This window comes from Archocentrus centrarchus, chromosome 4, assembly GCF_007364275.1.
Source record: "Archocentrus centrarchus isolate MPI-CPG fArcCen1 chromosome 4, fArcCen1, whole genome shotgun sequence".
Taxonomy (NCBI): domain Eukaryota; kingdom Metazoa; phylum Chordata; class Actinopteri; order Cichliformes; family Cichlidae; genus Archocentrus; species Archocentrus centrarchus.
The window spans coordinates 20,218,498-20,234,130 of record NC_044349.1 but is presented as its reverse complement, the minus strand read 5'-3'; the positions used below and the strand labels follow the sequence as shown (position 1 = coordinate 20,234,130).

The window sequence follows — 15,633 nt, the reverse complement described above, 5'->3', positions numbered from 1 at the left end:
AGAATCCGGCTTGGAGAATAGCGGCGGAGCAGATCAACGACGAAGGTGGGAGCCTCACCTTGTAAGACCACAAAAGTAAGACATTTAGACAGGTGCATTAATAATAGTTGCAGAACACTTAAACGGGTCTTGGGTTTGCGTGTACTTGTGCACTTCAGGGTTTTCCTAAGCTACTGAAGTAGCTCCACTGGATGAAAAGTGATGGGAATCACCAGAGTTTCTGAAACACATCCAGAATGATGGATATTTATCCCAAACCACAAAGATCTCAAGAGTTTCCCTTTTGGCACTTCTGATATGAACCAGCCAACTGAAGGATGGACAGATCCACAGAATAACAAAGGGGCTCACAGTGAAAGTGAAGAAGGGCCTGTCCTTCACTCAGTTAAAGTAGCACAAAAACTTCTATGGAAATGTTTTGTTGTAGTTAAAATGTTGCAAATATTTCCAAAAATATGAACCTAAACTCTACAAAGGTTCGAACACACAGAACCACAAACAACGGCATTCACTTTAAAAGCATATCAATTAGTCTGATTGCACACAGCTGGAATTAATGGGGTTATAGTTAACTGCGGAGAAAAGTCGTTTTCCAAGAATGTGTAGCTGCCAGGATGATACTGTTTTCTACGAAGAGCATCTTATGTCTAATACCTATTATGGTTGGTGCTTTGGTTCTGACCTTAGATTGTCTGAACTGACCACAATCCACTTAAATCACACCAAGATAAACCCTCTTAGGCCAGTCCACATGATCCCTTTTCACACTGCTGCACCTGTAACAGATTGTTGGGTGGGGCAGAAGCTCAACTTTGACTGGCATCGTTCACTAACACATGGAACCAGGGGATTCATGAAACGTCCGTGTGTGTGTTATCGGTGTGTTTGGTGAAGCGTAGTTATTTTAAATTCATAGGCACACACCTGGTATTTTGAATCAGCATATGACCGTGCCCCAATTTAAGGAAATACATTTATCTGGATTTGTATCATGGAGAAAGGTGCATCTAAGCTGATGCATAAAATTTAAGTAATTAATTAATTATTTTCTTTAAAGACCAACTGATCTGTGAGCAGCTCACCGCAATAACTGTGCAAACGTTCAGACAAATTTGGTTCAAACATGCTGAGCATTTAAAACTAAGAAACTGAGATATGATCAATATTGTACATTAAAGTATATTTCATTTAAATGCAAAGAACATCTGTGATTATTATTATAAATATTATTATTTGGTTCAACTATTTGTGTTATATTTGTGAATACCCATGGCCTGTGGCAGTTCTAAATTTGTTTGGGATGTATGTTAGAAAACATTGATGAATCCATACACACTGTGCAAACACGTTTGTGGAAGGTAGCAACTGACTGAAAGCTATTAATTTAGTTAGCTTAGCTAAACAGAAAAGTCAAGTATTGCGTCAGCTCGGCAAACAATTTCCTTTAGTGCTTAACACAACACAGCTGACAAAACATTACATACATGCAGCAAATCTGAGGCCCCCAGAAATGTTTTGCTGTGGTATGACACATATTTTATATACATATAAAAAACATACTCTGCAAAGCTGAAAGGCAACACTTCAGTCTCACAGTGATGTGCAAGGGTTAGAGTTAGAAACAAAAACATGGGACTGCATCGTATCGTGTGCCTACCACTGCCTATCGTGGAACAGCTGAAAGCCGTATCAAGTCTGTTTCAGCAGATTAGCTGTTGGCTAAGTGTTAGTAGAACGTGCACCTTAGAAAGCATTAGGTTCTCTGAGAAAAACGTATCAGCTCACCCAACGACATATGGGTACCTGGATGAAAACTTTGTCACACCTGCACATGCACAAGGGCAGAAAAACAACTATATTTTTTAAAACAAAACAAAAAAACAAAACAAAAACAACCTTCACTGATTAATGTATAACTCATCCTCAGCAAAGGAAGCAAATTTTTACTTTATTTTCTTTTTTAACATTCACTTCATTTCTAAATCCTTTCGCAGAAAATTGCTGCTCATCCCGTTACACAGAGCAGATTGAACAAATCGCGTAGGATAACAAGGATAACAAGAGACCTAGGATCAAGCCTCAATTTGTGGTTTGTCTCTTGGGACAATACCAGGCTTACCAAGACTTAAATCAAATGACATCTTTAATTCGGTCATGTGACACAGCAACAGTCCAAAAAGAGGCTTCATTTTCCTGTAAGATTTGCTTTAGTAATACCAAGAAATCTTTTTTTTTTTTTTTTTTCAGTTTAAATAAAAGCAGAGGACAATCACAGGGTGTGAAACAGGTGATATGTGCACTGCAATAAATAGACTTTGTCATAAACATATGCACTTGAAAATGTTTTCAGTCCTTTAGCAGTATCTACACTATGGGTAGTATGCTTGAGCTGCGTTTACAGGTGGAGATAGGTTCCAAAGAGAGGAGCTTTGGCATGCCCTTTCAGTTAGAGGGGATAAACCTGAAGGCTAAGTTACAGTTTTGCTTTTTGTTTTTTTAAGACATTCCTGCTCTTGTTGTTCAATTTGACTTTTGGAATTCTTCTGTTACCCTTACCTTTTCAATGTAAAATAAACATGTTAAGACTGAAGAAAAACCATCTTAAACTGCATCTGAATAGGAGAGCCGGCCAAAACGGCTCCATTTGAAAGCTATATTCACCTGTAACAATAATTGAAGCATATAACAGCCTGCACCCCAACCTAGTGTTATTACACTGTTTGTCTACTCCTCAACTACCCCAAAGCTATTTAGTTACTTAATACAGTATAATTTGTATAATTTCTCAAAAATCTCCAAAGGTACCCATTAAAAAAAAACAAAAAACACTTGATATACTTGGCTCCTTCTTTGATTCAAGTTACCCCCTTGTCCTACTGTACCAAACTTCCAGTCTGGCTAGATGTTTTTTTTTTTATATGGGGAACAAGCCCCTTACAGGTACTTTAGAGTCAGTCTCTTCCCTGCACAGATTTTTGTCACCTGCTTGTGCCCCATTGGACATGTAACCTGAAAGCTGATGTCCTCGTTCACAGTGGTCAGTGAAATCTGTTTAATGTGGACTCAAAGTACCTGTTCCTAAGGAACCAACATATTCTCCCAAAACCCTCTTGGAACTTGGAGTTGGCCATGAAGTAGCCAGACGGGTAAAGGAGTAACTCAGGAATGCTAAATCTCAGTCATGACTGAACATGAAACCTGTACTCTACTCATGACTGATGTTATTATAGCCCACATGTGCAGCAACTTCCACTGAATGAGCTGGTGAATTAATCTGATTACCAAAAATCAGAAACAAGATCAATTTTGCCCATCCAACCATTTCCTGATTAAACTCAGAACCCAGGAGAAATTAATGCCCCTGGAACCTGCAAGTACCACTCACAGCCACAAAGGCTCCTGTTGCTACTGCTCTGCAAAAGTATAGTGTTGCTTTAAGGGTTTACCAAAATGATTACAATCCATCCTGAGAGGAACATAAAAATCATTGTGATCTATCAAACAGCTGTTGTGACAATTTACTCAAAACCACAAATGTGTTTCTGCTGGGGTGACAGGCAAAGTTAAGGGATCACTGAGGTCACTCATCCTCTGTGGAACACAAATGTTTGTATAATGTTTCATAGCACTTTACCCAGTACTTTTTCAGATGTATTAGGACACAGAGACCCAAAAAAGTGAAGTTTGGTGTATTCGTGGCACCAGCCATATTCTCACTTGCATTACATACATTCATCACCAGAGTTCCTTGTCTATTCCTTCAGGAAAGTCTTGTATCTCCAACAGAAAAGAGGGGTCACAATTTGAGTAGTAATGGTCCAGCTGGTACTGTGTTTCCTGTCCTGCAGAGTGGTAATTTAGGATCAAGATCCGCTCTGATCAAGAGACTTTGATCCATGGCCCGGGCTGAGTTTTCCCATCTCTCGTTCAAGTTTCTCCCTCAGCTTGTGAAAGCCAGGTCTTTTCCGAGGCTCCTGCTCCCAGCAAACCGTCATTAGTGAGTAAACACTTGGGGGACAGTCCTCTGGAGCTTCCATGCGATAGCCTTCCTCTACTTTCTCCTTCACATCCTGCAGAGACTGAAGCAGAGGAGCAATGGGAAAATGATTGATAAAGAAATTGATAATCTGAGCAGACTAATAGGTGAGTTAAATAGGTTTTTAAAATTCATTGCTGCAGATTAAAATTAAATAAATACTGGTGACCACCAGTGCTGCCCCTCAGCCTCCTGGCAGTAGGATCTTTAGGTGGTACAGTTCCCCCAAAAGTACAACTTCTAGAACGCATAATTACAGGCCTCAGTAGATCTTAATGGGGTGCATATGAACCATAGTGACTTTATTCACTGTGATCCAAAAGCAAATGGCTAATTAAGAACCAGGAATAAGAAATGCTAAAACCATAATAAATATGAACCACTGAGAATACTCATGTTAAAAACTATAGTTGGACATTCCTTTATGAGCATGGGGTTACTGACTAATATTCTACTCAACTCAATAACATGTTAGCTTTTATATGTTATTTGCCATGGAAATAAAAATGAAAGCTGACTTACTAGAGTGACTGACTAATTGTGATGATACTTCACTGCCTGTTATTGGTCAAAGGTCTATTCAAACACATCAACTCTCCTTATTTGTATTTGGCAACAACAACAAATAAAATTAAACACTTAAATCTATGCACTGTTTGAGTTAGTCCTTCTAACCTCATCATCATTTGACTACAAACTGCAGCAATATTGACAGAACGCTTAAGGCCATGTTTACATACAAGGCCAAATAAATAAACCATAAATGTCAAAATTTCAAATTTCAAAAATTAATAAAAAATACATTTAAAAAAAGGTCAATGATACATTTCCTCTATTATGTAGCAGGGGGGTGACCCAGTCAGCCTTTCAGGCTGAGGGGTAACTGGCTGAACATAAACAATGCTGGGAAGCATTGATTATTTTGGCTCATAAGTTTCTATACTGAATAACATAAAATGCTACAGATGGATCACAAGCTCTATATTAAGTGCCTTAGTGTGGTGTCGGGTCACCATGTGTCCACATAACAGCTTCAGTATGCCAGGGCATTGTTCCTACAAGCCTCTGTATCTCTCCTGAAGGATGGGACACCACCAAAACAAACAAACAAACAAACAAACAAACAAACAAACAAACAAACAAACAAAAAAACATCAGACCATTCAGCAACTCTTTGTATGTTTTGGATGGGGACCTTATTGAAAGAGAACACTCCTATCACGACAGAAATGTTTCATCACAGGATAAAGGTGATTTTTCAGGGCAACTTTTGTATTGCTTGCAGTACAAAGTGCTCAGTGGAAGAACAGACTAAAGAGCCACCAGATCCCCTCACTGCAAAAGTCAAGCATTCAAGTTTTTCTTTTCACTGGTTCAACATTGCGCTCAGAATCTGAGATATTATGGAGAATGGATACAAAGAAGAAAAACTACAGTTTGACTGACTTAAAGAGTAAAATGCTATTTCCATACTGCTAGCTTGTCTCACTTTATGTGGGACTGCAAAGCAATTTTATCCCTTGTTTTCCCACATTTTTAAATGCCGATATTATTTAAAAGTAAAATACACTCTAGGACAGACACTGTGCTGCTGACAGAGTGGGGGGTGGAGTGTGGGTTTGAGGCTCAGCTGTAGAGGTTAGGTGCAGAAGGATTTAGGGAGTAGTGCCAGCTGAGGTAAGTGGCACACCTGAAGTGCATCAGCCAATTACCCTTCTCTGTGCAGGTCAGAGGGGACTAACAACCACATGCTTCTCCTTCTTCCGAGGAGAAGTCAACAGCTGAGAGACACTGAAAGTAGCTTGAGTTACTGTTTACTGCTGGTGAGAGCTTTGCATGCTTGGCAAAGCCTGCAAGCACACGGTGGAATGTACAGTGTGTGTGTCAACAGTGTAAATGAAAGGCCCATTGTGTGGACTTCCTGTCTTTCATTACTGAAGACAACCCGTAGGGACCAAAGGCATCTGCTACACTATATATAATATAAAACTACTTTTTTTTCCCCCCTTTTAGGTCCATAATTTGGTGGAGAAAGACTTTTTTTTTTTTTTTTGTAGTTTGCCTCTGTACACTTCTACCACCACAGTGGCTTAAAAATGAAACAATCAAGATGTGACTGAAGTGCAGACTTTCAGTTTTAGTTCAAGGGGTTTAACTAAAAATTTCCATTAATGGTTTAGGAATTACAATGACTTTTATATTACTTTTTTATGCCCCATTTTCAATGGCTCAGAAGTAACTGGAGAGTTCACTAACAAGCAGTTTCAAAGCCAGATTGAGGCTTCTTCACTTGTTATTTCATGACAAATTCATTAAGTGGATAAAAGCCTGGATGGAAACAGGCCAGTGAATGCATCTGTTAGCTGGCATCATCTAGTTCAGTTACACTTCTCTCTTCTATGAGGGCTGGCTCATAATGTCTATACTGCTCACTATTGTTCCCAGGAGGTCTAGCCTGAGGAGCCTTACTGGAAGCATACCCTGATTGGGATTCAAACCCCAAACTATTGTTCCAAAGACCTGCATTATTATTATTATTATTAGTATTATTACAGACTGACAATACATAATGTTAGAGTACAACAATTAACAGTTACATACAACAAACAATAAATGATAGCTATCATAACACATACAGTTGTGGTTCCCTCGTTTTTAAAGACATTTTATTGACTTACTTTCCTGGAGACTTACTATGACCATAACCATGACTACTACTAACTTGAACCTAAACCTAACCTACCCTGAGTGTAAACAAGCCTTAAATGTAATCTTTTACTCTCTGCTATAAAAACCCCATCCTTACAGTGGAGGCTGGTCACCACAGAGTGTCATGTAAGCAGATTTTTGTCCCCTACGTAGTGTACACAAACACAGACATGTGCACGGCTTTTTTTCTCATTGTCAGTTTGCGGTTTGCCAACAGTTAAGTAATTAGATGCAGTGTTTAACTGAGGTGAAAACAAACTTAGTTAAACAATCAAGCCGTGTATATGTTAAACAAGGTGTAATTGGTAGGTAATCGTACGCATTTAAAAAGACACCACCTGAAGTGCAGTGAAAAAGAGAAGCTGAGGCCATGGAGTACTCTCTGTTCCTTCATTTAATGCTGCCTGAGCCTACTGATCCTGCCTTCCTCACTGAACTGCCAAGATGCAAATCACCTTAGAGGTCGAGGATCAAATATTACCTGACAGGGATTAGTGTGATAAATAGGGCTGTGTTTAAGCAGTGCAGGTTCCTCCCTTTCACAGTCTGTTTGCTCTTTACAATACAGGAAAGGAGCAGCTTCCTCTGCTACAAAAGTTCAGCAAGTAAACTAGCCGAGAACAAAGATTTTTTTTTTGACTTGTTGTCCAGTCACTGTGTAGATCACTTTATGTGCACAGTGTAAAAGCGAATTAGGACATATCTATAAAGCATCTCTTTGGCTACTGACCCACACACATATACACTGATAGTACCCTGCACTGGTGCTACATACCATCTTGGGGTAAGGCTGCCGGCCGTATGAGAAGATCTCCCACAGAAGAACGCCATAACTCCAAACATCCGACTTTGTGGAGAATTTCTGCAGGATGAGGACAAATATGTGCAAAATGTGAAATCGCTTTTTAATAGGAGATGCTTGCTAAATATTTTTCCCCTCTCTTGGGTGACTGACAGGCTTTGCAGACTTTGGTGAAACCTCTCTGCACTTTGATTAGATTACTATGATTCACTGATTACTAAATCAGACCTTCAAAACAAATTAGACAACATTTTGGAGCATTTAGCTGACCATTAAATACTAAAAATCACGAGCAATCGGTGACTTAATATAGGATGTCAATATGTTTATAGGCTCCTGATATAAATACAAAAAAAAAAAAAAAAAACAGTTAAAGGACGGGCGTAGTGGTTCCTTAAACTGACCTCTTTCTTCAGAGCTTCAGGTGCCGTCCATTTCACCGGCAGTTTGGCTTTATCTGGCACCTTGGAATCCATTTTGGTTAGGCCGAAGTCGCTCACCTTGGCCACATTGTCATCAGAAACTAGGACATTACGAGCTGCCAAATCTCTATGAACCAGCTTCTTTGACTCCAGGTACTCCATCCCTTCACACACGTCACTAACCACAAAGATGCACATACAGAAAAATGCAATTAAAAACACACTATTAAACATACACTGTAAAGTAGACTGATTTAGATTCTGTCCACCAATAAAAACCAATGTACTAATGTGAACACTCTATAGATTCTCTTAATCAAAAGTCATTTTTGACATTCAGACTCACAGGGCAAAGCGAAGCAGTTGAACAGAGTTTACAACTGACCGCCCTCTTGTCCTGAGAAAGTTAACAAGGTTTCCCTGCAACACACAAACAAATTATGACATTCACTGTGTAACCCCCCCCCCCCCCCCCCCCAAAAAATCAAGCTAAACAAAGCATTTAAGTTCATATTATAACCATATATCCAAATATACCCATTCATTATTGGAGAAAGATTCATTCTAAGGCTCCATTTTAGCAATTCAAAATGTCAGCAAGACATTTTACTGTCAGATCTTTTTAAACTAACTATAATCAAATGAATCAAATTTTTATATTAAAAAAATACTTTCCTCACTATCTGCTGATGAAGCTGCTGAAAAAGCTTTTTGCAGCACATTTATCTTTAACAGCTTAGCCCAGCTTTTTATATACAGCAGTGATTTCCAAAGTGTGGCCTGGGGCCCCCCGGTGGGCTGCTAAGATACTGCAGATGGGCTGCAGTAATAACAGAAATTCAGCTTGAAATTACAAGTATGCACAGTTACATTTATTTATATATATATATATATATTTTAAGTGAATTCAAACTGGTAATAGGAGGTTTTAGTTTGGAATCCCAGTGACAAGTGGGTCACATATTGGCATTAGCACTTTACATATGTCTGGGTAGCATTAGTAATTTATAGCCAACAGCCTGTGCTTTTTATGTTTTTGAATAAAATTTTTAAGGAAATATTTTCTCTTGTATTTTGATAGGAGTGAAGATTTAAGATTGGCTGGGCACCATGGGATTTTCTGGTTTTTAGGTGGGCCGCAGCACTCCTGACTTTGGGAATGGCTGATTTACAGTAACAAGGCCTCAAAATGAAATGCCAACATATTAATCACTGAGATGGTTCATGAAAAAGCACACTGCAGCTCCCCACCAGAGACACATATTGTGGATTTTGTATTTTGGCCAGACAAAGTGAAATAGGGTTTTACTTCCTATATTTTATACAGTCTTGCTGAGTATAGCTTTATTATTGCTCAATATTTATTTACAAGTAGTTCGTGTCTTTGCTTTATCTAGGCTTGACTTTTGTAATTCACTGCTGGTCTCCCTCAGCAGTTGCTATCTCATCTCTAATTAGTTCAAAATGCTGCAGCTAGACTTTTAACTGGTGCTAGGAAATGAGATCATATCACTTCACTGGCTTCCTGTCCATTTTTTGAATTTGGTTCAAGATTTTATTCATGATTTTTAAAGCTCTCAGTAATCCCCACCACCCACACACACCTATGTTACCTCTCTTATTCACCTTTGCACACATCCCTAGATCTCTTAGATTTAGTGATAAACTCTTATTTCATGTTCCCTGTTGTTGTCTCAAACTTTATGTCTGTAGAACCAGCTTCCTGTGTCTATTACAAATGCTTGCCATTTTTAGATCCAGGTTAAAGACCTATTGACAGTATCTGTGACTGTTGGTTGTTGTCTTATTTTGTATTCTGGGCATGTTTTCTATGTGATTTTTTTATTTATATATATCTTAAGTGATTTTCTTTATATTAATTTGTAATTTTACAGTATTTTATTAACTTTTTTTGCTTTGTACAGCACTTTGGACAGATTTTTTCTGTGCTTATATAAATTGCAATTACAAATTTGTATCTACACTATGTTACTGTTATTTTATCTTATGATACATATTGTATCTTAATAAAAATAACAGCAAGTGATAAAGTGTCTTGGCTGTACCTTTGTCATGAGCTCTGTGACAATGTGAAGCCCTTTGTGAAGGATGACTCCCAACAACCGCACCAGATTTTTATGCTGCAGCTTCCTGGAAGAAGTGAATCCATGTTAAAACAATTCAGGTTTAGCAGCATAATGAGAAATACCAGTGCAGGCTTATACAGATGCATTACATTTAAAATAACACAACTTGGAAGTGGGGGGGGGGGGGGGGGGGGGGGGTTTGGGGGGGGGGAGCAGTATTGTCAGAATTTGCAGCAACACTCAAAATGAAGAAAATTATCTTGGGACTCACATCATAACTGTGGTCTCCTGCAGGAATGCCTGAGCTGTGACATCACATTTAATGATCTTCACTGCCACCCTCTGGCCCATGTACTCTCCTGCATAAACAGCTGAGGGTTGACAATCAAAAAAAGTGTTTACTCATCCTTAACAGACTCAAACAGCAGTCTTTGCTGTTTCTGATGCTTTATAAAGACAAATGAAAACCGAAAACTCACCACCAAACTCCCCTTCGCCGATATTCTCTCCCAAAGTGAGCTTCGCAATGTCCAGCAGCCATCCATCTGAAAAGGACAGATACATAAATGACATTAACTTCCCAAACATTTCTATTCACATATTTCCATTATCAATACTATAAATAATTCACATACATGACTTGTCTCTACAAAGAAGCCCTCCTCTTTTTCTTTGGAGGCACACAATCATGTTAAGCTTACTTTTTGACAGCTCCAACTCAGCTGACTTGGTTCCCTGTTTCTGTTTGGGTTTCAGGAGTGTTGTAGCAATAGAGCCTTTGTTCTTTGAATAGAACTGCAAAGATGGAAAGATTCAGTAAACACAATTAGTTCTTTATTAATTGCTTTTTACGTTATCCCCCACCACCACCACCACCACCCCTTGTGTGATCATGCTTGCTTTATCTCTGAATTACTGAACCATTAAAAACTCATGCTATTCACTTTTTTTCTAGCTCTAAACAGAAAAACAAGCTCACTTAAATTCTGACTGAGACTATTTGAGCTGTGCAAATTTAAAAAAAAAAAATTTTAACAAGCCTTTTTAGTATTCAGGAAATCTAAATGTTGTCATAGCTGTGGGTTGAGGTACAAAAAGATAAAGGGTATTCCTATAAATAACATTAGAAGACATCAAAAACTGCACTTCACAAAAAGCAGCACTGAATTTAACCACAATATTAAATTCAAAATCTTATTATACATATACTACTACATATAACACACTATATATATTTCTCAGATATATATATTTTTAAAAAAAATCACATTTATTGTGACACATTTGTTCTGCCTGTTTTGTCTTGTCAGTGGTCCACACACACACTGGACAAACAATCCAGCTCAAATATTTATTTATTTTTTTATTTATTTATATTTATATTCTTTTCTTAATAGTGTGAATTATTATATTTTTACTTATATTTATAATAACTGCGGCTGCTGTTACACCCAAATTTCCCCTCTGTGGGACAATAAAGGCTGTTTCTTCTTCTTCTTCTTCTTCAAATATTTGGCTGTCCTTCCTCTGCTTCCCTGCAGGAGTAACTCAGCCAGTCTGACTCAGGCATGGAGCCATCTGTAGCTCTTTGATAAGCTGCTGAACAAGAGCTGCCATCTCTGTGGAGTCTATCTCTAAACTGTGACTGCAACCTCACACAAAGACAGGACGAATACTGATAAACCATAAAAGGGCTGAATTTCATTATTGCATCCTCATTTCGACACATGAACTAAATATATTTTTCCACTGCTGTCACTGACGAGGTTTCAGGCTGTTGTATTCATGGCTAAACTATTTTAGCCTGCAGTCTGGGATCCTTTAAACACAGGTAATGTCACACATGAGCCTTTTTCACAGGTTAGTTTGGACAATCTTTGGTGATCCCTACATTTTTCGATGGAAAATAAGAAACCGTATTGGTTTAGCTGCAATGAATTTTGGTAAACGCATTCTTTTCCCCCTTTGGAAGGATTTTGATAGCAATCCTCTTTCTTGCCATCATTCCCATAAGCCTTAGTTTGTGTTCAAAGCTAATTAGCCATTACTAATCTAGGAGTGTACACTAAAACCTACTTAAACCTACTGAACATCAGTACATTAATAACACCACTTTTTTTGCTCAGGAGCAGGCTCTTTATTCTGAAAAGTAAAGGCCTGGAGTGATAAAATAATCCAGATTTTCAGGAGAAAAAAAAAAATCAGTAACTAAAAGCTAAGCCAGTCAGGTGACTTTCCTTTCCCTTGGGGGCAAGGAGGATACAGTTGAATTGAATTTTGAGGTGGACTGTTACGCTGTCACTGAGATCATTCCAAAAGGATAATATACTATTTGAACCTCGAAAGGCAATTTTAATTCTCCGTGCACTTTGAGGGACTGGATCTGTACTTCCAGCTGTGCAACCTTGTATTGCATAATGATAACTAAGTGATCTTGAATCTTCAAAACTGATGCTCTAAATGGCTAAATGGTGCAGAGAGTGCAAGTGGATCTGTTAGAAGGTGCAGTTCTTTAATAAACTACATTAAGTGAAGAGCAAATATATTTATAGCTCCGAATTACACAACTTAGTATGAATTGAAATGTGTCCTGTGAGCTCATTTTCTCCTACCTCTATCATATCAATGAGATTGTAGAAATACTGTATTTTGTCGATGGTCAGCTTGTTGTCCTGATAAATCACCCTATAGTGAATGACCTCTCCAGAGACGCTAACACACAGGACGTAGTCGCCAGGATGACGGATACTCTCTCGCACCAGGAAAAGGCCATCCTCAGCCGGCTGTAGCTTAGACACTGCCTCAGGACCAGAGATCTTTCCATGGAACCAGCTGACGGAAGACAACGCATGCTGAGTCACATAAATATGTACGTCAAACTAATCTCTTTTTATGAACACAACATCAGATGTGACATTTTTAAATCACTCAACAGGCAGGAAGTGGATACATAAATTTATCAAATATTCGGCTGTTAACATCTGTGAAACAGGAACTCAGTGTGAATAATCCCAATGTAGCGTTTGTTTGCAAGTCTGCACCATGTGACCTCAAGTTTAATTTTAAAGGCTGACCACAATAGCAACTAAATAAGGAGACACACAGTGATCACATGGCATGGCATGTGATCACTGTGAAAACATAGGGGAAAACACACTCACATGAGGCCACAACAATTTCATGTGAGAGACAAACAAGGGGACTTACGGCATGAGGCTGAGGCTGGGGTTGACTCGCAGAGCCTCTCTTTCACGCACACTGGTGGCATTAATGAATCCTTCTTCTCCTGTGGTGTTGTGTCTGGCCTTGTAATATCCCTTCTTCTAGAAAAGAGCAAAGTCTGCTTATATTAGTGTGAGTCTCTTATTGACTGCAAACAAAAACCCTCTATAGCTCTGCAGCTTCTGCAAAATATAACGCTGAGTGAACGTACCATGCTTGTGTCAACAATAGTGAGGATGTCTCCTTTGTGGTACAACAGTTCTCCAGGTTTGGGTTTCTTGTGATCCCCTTTGGCTACACATTGAGTACCAGCAGCCCAACCCATCTGAGGAGGTAAAGGAGAAAGGCATTGGTCCATAGCTGTGAGGACGAACAGAGTCATACTTTGATACAACAATTATTGATCTTTATTTGCAAAAATTTGCATGCATTCATATCTAACCAAACATTTCCCCCCTCACTGTTTGTTGGTTTAGGAGTTGAACATGTTTATATTTATCATGGATCACAGTAAACGGATGCTTTTGGGGGGCTGTTAGGAATATGGGCATTAAAAAAAAAGCATTTGAAGAATTTTTTTCACCTTTAACTGCAGATTTATAGACAAGCAGCAGAATGACTAATGTAGAAAATAATTAGGAAATAAAGCTGTTATTACAAAAACAACTAGCTGCTGCCATTCATTGTGCATTACACTAACATAATACTGTTTTATATACCTTATTTAAATTGCCATAGCAATATGATAGCTTGCTAATTAAGTTCTCACAGATTTGTTGTAATTTTTTGTCAAATATGAGCATTATTTCTAGTAACATTTCATGGTAATGTAGATAAAAGATCAAGAGTTAATGCATTAATCAGTGTAAAACCTTTTCAAATATCAGGAACATACATGAATCAATAGCATATCACATGTGCCTTAATACATGAACAATAGAGCCATTAATGCACTGTGATTCTGGACTCATCTATGGCATCTTCAGAGTCAAGTCTGCAGCTCACAGGAAGAGCAACAATCTGAACAGAGACAAGATGGAAATCTTTCTCGTTATTCTCTGAAACTTGACTCTGAGAAACTGGTCTTTGCGGGTTAGCCTACTAGAACGCTCCATTTGCAGTATTATTCAAAGCATGGCATTGTCCAGAATCCTTACACGTACACAGAAATGTGAACACATTAACCCAGCATTGAAGTGTCTTCTCCGGCTCCCATTTCATTACAGAATTACCTTTAAAATTCCATTAAGTTCATAAAGCTCTCTGTGGTTTGGTTCCCAAATGCATCTTTGAGTGCTGAGTGTCTACAACCCAGTCAGACCTCTTGGGTCATCAGGTGCAAAGCTTTTAACATTTCCCACAATTAGATTCAAGTGTGCTGAAGGTGCTTTCAGTTACTGTGGTCCTCTTCTTTGAAACAAGCTGCCTGCTGACTTGAGGTCAATTACACCTGTGTCTACATTCAGGTGTAGTTAGACCTGTGTCTACACAGGGTGCCAGTTAACTGTGTTACCTTTAATTTCTTTGTAAAGTTTTATTTTTAGTGCCTTAAAACATTGTAGACCCACATAGTTTTTTATCTTTTATGAAACACGCTGAGTTTACGTGTAAACAAATGTCAGTTGACATTGAGGTTTAAATTTGCATTAAGGAATGAGATCCTGTAAATCCACGCATGTCCCCTTTAGTTCATGAGGTTTTCCTTTAGTAATTAATACTTTCTCACGCCTTAAGTCATTACAAATCTAGTGAATTTACTACTTCAGTAAATTTACTAGATTCAGCAGCTACTTCAGCAGCTGTGCACATCTGCAGTTCGTACCTTTGCCATCAGCAGGTCTGTCTGGATAATTCTTTGAACACCTGGCCAAGAGAGAGAAAAAAATGTCTCTAAACAACCAGTTAACATAAACAAAATAAAACATATACAAAATTAGCATAAATCAAAGCTGCTATCGGACAAGCCTGCTCCTGTCGCAGAAAGTAAAAAAAAAAAAAAAGCCAGAATATGAACGCCCAGGCAGCTCGCTCAGTCTGCGTCCTCGTCGACATAAATGTTTCAATACCTGCGGCTCTTTCTGAAAATGCCGACAGCCTCTCTCCTCGGGACAGCCGACAGAAAACACCAATACGACGACGACGACTTCAAACCTCCTCAGCAAGTAGTGTTTCTGTGGCTCATTTTTTGCCGAATTTCTTCATTGTTTGCCACCCGCCAGCAGCCGCTTCTCTTCATTATTCATACCTCGGAGGCTTGGAGCGCCCGCGGTGGTGCGCGCCGATGTCCGCGTCAACCACTTCCTCAGTACTTAGGAAAGTGAGGCGACGTGAGAAATGACGCCCATGTGTCGTTTA

The 15,633-nt window shown here is 38.8% G+C and overlaps 1 protein-coding gene across 1 annotated transcript; it reads right to left on the bottom strand.

The window, feature by feature from the left end:
- Positions 1–2,239: 2,239 nt before the first annotated feature.
- On the bottom strand, positions 2,240–15,578 carry matk (megakaryocyte-associated tyrosine kinase). Its single transcript, XM_030726858.1, has 13 exons — positions 15,345–15,578; positions 15,101–15,141; positions 13,490–13,603; positions 13,264–13,379; positions 12,669–12,888; positions 10,758–10,851; positions 10,536–10,601; positions 10,328–10,427; positions 10,036–10,120; positions 8,316–8,389; positions 7,952–8,147; positions 7,521–7,607; positions 2,240–4,079 (listed from the first exon to the last, which is right to left on the bottom strand). Exons 2-13 carry the CDS (start codon positions 15,107–15,109, stop codon positions 3,864–3,866), a joined length of 1,377 nt encoding a protein of 458 aa, XP_030582718.1. The 5' UTR covers positions 15,110–15,141; positions 15,345–15,578; the 3' UTR covers positions 2,240–3,863.
- Between the last annotated feature and the right edge of the window lie 55 nt (positions 15,579–15,633).